The sequence below is a fragment of the Platalea leucorodia genome, assembly GCF_965183815.1.
Source record: "Platalea leucorodia genome assembly, chromosome: 5".
Taxonomy (NCBI): domain Eukaryota; kingdom Metazoa; phylum Chordata; class Aves; order Pelecaniformes; family Threskiornithidae; genus Platalea; species Platalea leucorodia.
The window spans coordinates 86,572,537-86,579,168 of NC_138827.1; the positions used below are offsets into that span (position 1 = coordinate 86,572,537).

Sequence of the window (6,632 nt, forward strand, 5' to 3'; positions counted from 1 at the left end):
TAGGCATTTATCACTCACGATAACATGGAGCTGTCTCAGGGTGTGTTCAAAAGCCCCCCTGCAACTTACTGATAAAAAGCTTAACTCCATTTCAGGGCTTATCTGAAGAAGAAAGAGGTAGGCCCTCATGAAATAACTGAATTTATTTTTTTTTCTAAGATGAAAAAGAGAGGGATAAGGAAGAAAAAAAAAATCACTTTAAAACTTCAATGCAGCAGAACAAATTTAACCCGTTGAGACTTTAAGTGAAGTTTTCTGCTTCATCAGGAAGAACCCTGTGGTGAAACATATGTCAGAAGAGAAGAAGATATGAGAAACTGGCCTCCTTTGCAGATGAGAACATTAATTAAGAGGAAAATCACTTAGCCAGATGTCTCATCGGTGAAACTACACATGCAAGGTACATCTGCAATAGGGGAGCAGCACAGCACAGACAGTGCATTTGATTTCCATGCTAACATTGGAGAGAGAGGAATCTGGTGTGAATTAGATCATGCTGACTCTTGGAGAAATGGAGTACAGATCTTATTTCAGCTACAAATTATGAGCTGCATGTCTGTTGTTATAACGTTGCAGTATTGTTACTTGATGTAGTTGAGTTATGGGTAACAAATAAATTATCCAGAGAAGACAGTCCTATTCTCCATTCGTGTTCATAAATTGTTGGCAAACCAAACCTGATTTCTCCAAGTGCCACTTTTCTTCATTCGCTAAGTAGTTTTTTCAGAATGCTTAGCAGCTGGTGAATTTTTCATCAGCTCATTACTGGGGTAACACTGTCAAATTCATTTGACTTAGGAACTTAAGTCTTTCAGAAGTAAGTAAAACACACTCTGCTATTCAAATACTTGCCCAGCTGAGATGTTCATGTATTCTTGTCAGTGCAGCATCTGGATGTCCCCCAATTTTTCATGCATCTCTTATCACAACTTGGACGTGAAGCAAAAAAAAAAAGGTAAACAATGATCCTACAAGTGCTAAACACCATGTTTAAAAGTTTTCTGATCTTTCTGTGGGAAACAAATAGGCCAGTTGCTAAATGACCTTGGAGCTACATTTTTTTCCTAAGCATGTATTACAAAATTAGTGAGTGGGAAGCAAAGAGCTGTTGCCCCAGTGGATCGACTGGAATCAATACTAACTCCTACCCCTTGGTTGCTATAAATGCCTTCCCATAGCCAAAAGCTGCCTCTCCAGCAGTGCCCCTGGAAAGCAGTCATTCCTCTCCTACCTGTAATCTATCCTCTCTATGTAGTCTACCAGTCTTTTGAAGAACGGATGCCTGTACAGCACCTAGCACAATCAGATCCCTCTGTTGGCTTGAATTTCTCTGTGCTACAGGAATACTAATCCCTCCCCAACAATAGAGACAGGCACTCCACAGAGCAGACACACAAACAGACTTTCATTAGAGAATGCAGTCCTGAAAGCCTGTTTTACAAAAGGCTTTGCTGATTGGACTCAGTCATTTGAACAGTGATGGATACAGGGTATATTCCACAAGAGCCTAGAAAGAAAGGTGCAGCAGTATCAGCAATGAGATGCAGACACCGCACAATTCTGTAATACTAATAGGCTTAAGCACATAACCAGCCATAACCTGAATCTTTAACATCTACTGTGTAAATCATTGGGTTTTTTTTTTCTTTCTTCCCCCTCCCCCCCCCCCCCCCCCCTTTTTTTTTTTTTGGTGAAAAGCAGTGCCCAGAAATGCTGAGAACTCTATATTTTAAAAAAGCAGACTCCTATTTGGGTGGACATCCCCCCCATTTCCTCCAGCTTAGCAGTTTGCCAACATTTCTGCTGTTAATTACTGAAATTTCAGGTGCGTTCTGAGCCTTCCAATTTGCAGACTTTCACATCAACATCTCAGGCAATAAGGGTGTCAGGGAGAGCCCTGGGGTATAAAGCCAAATTTTCCAATTCATATGCAGAGTGGAGGAGACAAATATAAAAGCAGAGGCATTCAATTTACATAAATGTTTGTGGGACACGTTTTGAGACTTCTATGCTAAAAATGAGAGGTTATTATAATCTATAGGTTTCCTTGCTTATAAATGCTCACTGGTTTACCAGTGAAGACCAAAATTTTCATAATCAATAGCCTCCATTTTTGTTTATTAGTTACTGTCACAGACAAGTGCTTCTGTTGATTAAGGGCAATGAAATCAAATCTATTGCCAAGGCAGTGAATAACATGATTAAAAGTCTACAGGGATCGTCTATGGTTTTTCACAGGCCCTGTGTGAAAGGTAAGTGGTATTGCTCCAGGAACATTTAAAGGACCAGTGTGCAGCCCCAAAATGTGTCTCATAATGACTTAAAGATAGGGCAAGGCTGTTCTCAGAACCAGACTCGCCATTCACAGCTCTAAGTGACTTTGCTTTTATCAAGGGCTACCTGTACCAAGCTCTCAGCCTCTCTGGAGGGGACAGCCCACACATACTTGACTCTTTTTGCCAGAAGCCCTAGCTGTCATTGCGGCAGCTGGAGAAGCTGGACGATGGAGCCAAGACCTCCTGCTTGCAGGACAGAGGCAGCACCAGGATCTGCTCCCCCTGAGCAGGGCAGGGCTTGCACCTGGGCTACTGCTGAACTACAGCTGGCAATGCAGATGGAAAGCATGCAGCTCACAAAGCTTGCTTTGCTTCACCCTGTTCCTGACCCTCTTTCTCTCTCTGCAGCTGAGGCATGGCCTGAGGTCCAGTCTTGCCTCCTGGTTTCCTTTTGGGCCGATTCTTGTACATGGTACAGACCTCACTGCTTCCCTACCCACTTATCTGCTGGTAGGTGATGAGGAAGAGAAGCCTCCACAAACTGCTCTCCTTAACCACTAATTCCTTTGGCAGCTGGCATTTGGAGTATAAGAGGCCCCAGATAAAACATTTCCACCATGCCAAGTACAGATTAAATCCTGTAAGGTGCAGAGCACCTTCTCCAAGGGGATGAACACCATTGACCCCCAAAGATGGCTTTGCATAGATCACTGCTTCCCCAGACTGAACCTTTGAACCAGTGAGGTTTATTCGTGTGAGTCCTTCACCTCATTTGACTTGTCCATTGCCTTGGAACTGGGTCACTGCAGTCTAAAAGGAAGGGGGCAAAAGCTATAGTCTGAACAGAGAGTGCCAAACCTGTGGAATTCCTCAGATTTTGTAATAAGTCAGGCAGCTACTGCCTGTACATCTTGAGCAGAGGTGGGAGGAAGCAAATGCATCACCAGAAGGTGATGCATTTAAAAGTGATGCGTTTAAAAATCAGGAAGTTTACATTCCTGCTATCAGGCTACATCTCTTCTATGTCAGAAGAAGAGAAGAAGAAGAAGAAGAAGAAGAAACTGGAGATATATTCACAGCACAATATTGTACTGAATCTCAGCCAATGAAACTGAAGCTCAACTCCATTTTTGGCTTTGGTAGCAGACTTCTTTACTTAGGTATTCCATTTTATTCCAGCCACACACAAATGTCCCTTAACTATGAATGATGGAGTAAATATACACACACTGCCTAACATCAGCAGGCTGAATTACTGGCTCGTCTGTCTCTCCATTGAGTATACAGAGAACTCACTCGCAGCGATGGGATATCTGAGCCAGGCATGGAAAGTGCCTGAGGTTAGATGGTGTGGCATCTCTGTATAGAGGCAGAACACATTTGCAGGGTTCACAGAGTTGAATATTTTAAATCTGAAACAGTAGTGTACTCCCACCTGGATTGCCAGGATCATACTGTATTTATAGAATGAATAAAAATTCCTTATCAGCTGCGAGTGAATACAAGGAGATAAGCAAAGAACATGAGCAATTAGGTAACTTAACATTGTTCAGTTTACATCAGTAGGCAGCTGCTCTGTGGTCTCACCTGCAGGTACTCAGCAAAGAATTAATATGTTCAGTATAGTCAAAGGTTTTTGCTGATTCTTTATGGATTTTCACACCCATTTCAAAGATTTTCACATGGTTATGAAGCAAATTTGTCCTCCCAATTACTCTGACTCTCTGGCAAACATCTGCTGTCCATGCTGTGCACTGCCTGTCAATACACTGATCTTTCAATATCTTGTTTCTTGCAAAAATTTCTGGAATTTTACTAAGAAATAAGACCCTTTTCCCCAAGACCTACCCCTAAAACCTCAACCATTATAAAATAACACACCAAGCTTGCATTATAGAGGAATATTGTACCATCAGACTTCCCTATAATTTAATTTTGTTCTTAATCTGTAAATTTGATCCATGTAATTTAAAAAAAAAAAAACCACAGACAGACTGAAACAAAATACAGGAACATCCTGTCTGAATCAGTAAGGGGAATTATAAGGGCAAATAAAGAATAGATAGTGACTATTTTTCAGTCAGAATACTTCCTTTAGCTAGATTGTAAGCCATTTATTTTCACTGGCAATCATATGATCTTAAAATGATTCAAGCTGAGAATTCCTGCCTAGATTTTGGAAAAAACAAGACGACCTGATGCATCAGCCTTTTTTTATTATGAACAGACAAAAGGCCCCACGGGGTACTAACTCCTCATCCAGATCCACCCTAGGGCCTTCTGTGGGGTCCTCTGACAACCTGGGTCTGTCAGATAAGTGATTCATAATGTATTCAGGACTGTAGAGCTGGTCTTGCGCTTGTTACCTGGCCAAGCCTGTCACTAAAGATACAAGACTGGGTCTGGACCCTTGTTGATATTGCACAATGAACAAAATGCACCTCAGTGAGTCACAACCACCCTCCTGCATGCGCTTGGAGAGCACCAATGCCAGTAATTTACTCAAGCTTTTCCAAAATCAAACTCTCAGAATCCTGAATTAGCCTGCATGTTTCTTTCCTATCAATAATAGAAAACAAGCTGTAATAGAAACAATAGAAACCAAGCTATAACATTCTAAACTGCTGAATAAAATAGAATAACATTTAATATACAGTTAGCATCTAATCTTTCTTGTTGGTTAGAACTTGCGAGAAGGACTAAAGGGTAAATAGAAATTTCTGGTCGGTATTCCAGAGATGCTGCTCACTGTGTCATTTCTGCTGGATCAGCCTGCCTCATTCAGAGCTTGGGAAACATCATCAGTGTCAGCCTCTGTACAGATGAAATATTCTTACAGCAATCTCTGGATCAAACCCTGAATCACAGGCAGCTCCCAGCAATGCTGTCTGTATTTTCTGCCTTTGTTACTGATAACCATGGTATGATAAACAATTCTGCTATAAGCAGTTTGTTTATTAAAAATAATACAAAACTACTGTCTTGAATTAAAGCAGGAAAGATTATACTAAAGATAGAAAAGAGATATGGAGCTGCTATTGCAGTGCCGAAAACTCAAGAGTTTTCCCATTGACTTTTCTCAGCTTACCAAATCAGAATCCACCCTCTTTCTCTCCGCTTTCTTTTTAATACTGTCCCAAAATGAAGGCTACTGTGCTGCAGCTATGCCTCTGTGCTCGCTTGACTGTTTGGGCCAAATTCTCGCGTTTCAAATTTACTGAAATATGCAGAGTTACGCCAGCAGAGGACTTGCCCTCCTGTACTTTCTCTTGCTGAGAAACTAATTTGCTTGTCCTTAAGCCCACGTTTCTAAATTTCCAGGAGCAGAAACGTATTGTGGCTTTAAATATAGACTGTCAGTTTGTGGCTTGCGTCTCATATTACACACAGACAGCTTGAGACTCTAAACACAAGTTGGGCAACACCATTAATATCTTAGAAAAGTGTCAGTATACTTTCGAAATGCTCTATATTTTCATTCCTGAAGGTGGGGGGAGGGAAAAACATTCAAACAAAACTTTTCTAAAAGTCAGGGTTTAGGCAGAAACATTACTAACTTTGCTCGGTCCTATTCAGGAGCCAGTTTGCAGAGCCTGTTTCAGTTCTTCACACACACGCGCGCGCACAAACACAAAGAATAAAAAAGGAAAACAGTTTCAGCACAACTTTTTTTCTTCAGGATTAGTCTCAGGCGTTCTTTTTTTCTTTTCTTTTTTTTTTTTTCCCCAATATGAAACGCATTAGACAATCTTTTCCTTAAGCGACAGACTGATAAATCCACTCTTATTGTAAGGAGGGGGGGGATAAGGGTACTCACGTGGTTGAGATGTCGTATTGTTTTGGTAACTCATAATTTACGCCTTTGAAAAATGCCTTATTTGTGTTGACAGTCTCTCTTCCCTGCTCAGAACCGACGGCAGGATTGAACAGAACAGCTGGAAGAGCCCAGGAAAATGCTCTTCTTGTTCGGGCTCTCCTTGCCTGGCTCCTGACCCCTTTACAACTGGAAAAGGAAACAGCACATGTGTCATTCTCTTTTGCCTGTGTAGCTCACATGAGCGGGGAGGGGCACCCATTTGCAGATAGCAGTAACTGTATTCAAGTTTTGCGAGTTGGATGTATTCCACCCCTTTGCTTTTACTAGCCAGCAACCAGTGGAAAGAAAATGCTCTTTTCATTCTTAGCCAAATCTAGATGCACCTATTAGATTTGCTTCCCAAACCCTTACCCACCACTGTTGATATTATTTCTTTAAGTGCAAAACTTGCTGCTGACTCCCTTCTCAAAATGCCTGTCATCAGTGGGTGAGACTGAAAGCAGGGCTTTCAATTTTTATTGCCCAGCAGCATCCTTAAC

At 41.5% G+C, this 6,632-nt stretch overlaps 1 protein-coding gene across 1 annotated transcript in view; it reads right to left on the minus strand.

The window, feature by feature from the left end:
- Positions 1-6,191, minus strand: part of GYPC (glycophorin C (Gerbich blood group)) — a 30,873-nt gene extending 24,682 nt beyond the window's left edge. The window contains exon 1 of the mRNA XM_082312478.1: positions 6,094-6,191. Within this exon, the coding sequence (XP_082168604.1) occupies positions 6,094-6,127 (34 nt within the window). The 5' untranslated portion in view covers positions 6,128-6,191. The remainder of the gene's footprint in view (positions 1-6,093) is intronic.
- Positions 6,192-6,632: the final 441 nt, after the last annotated feature.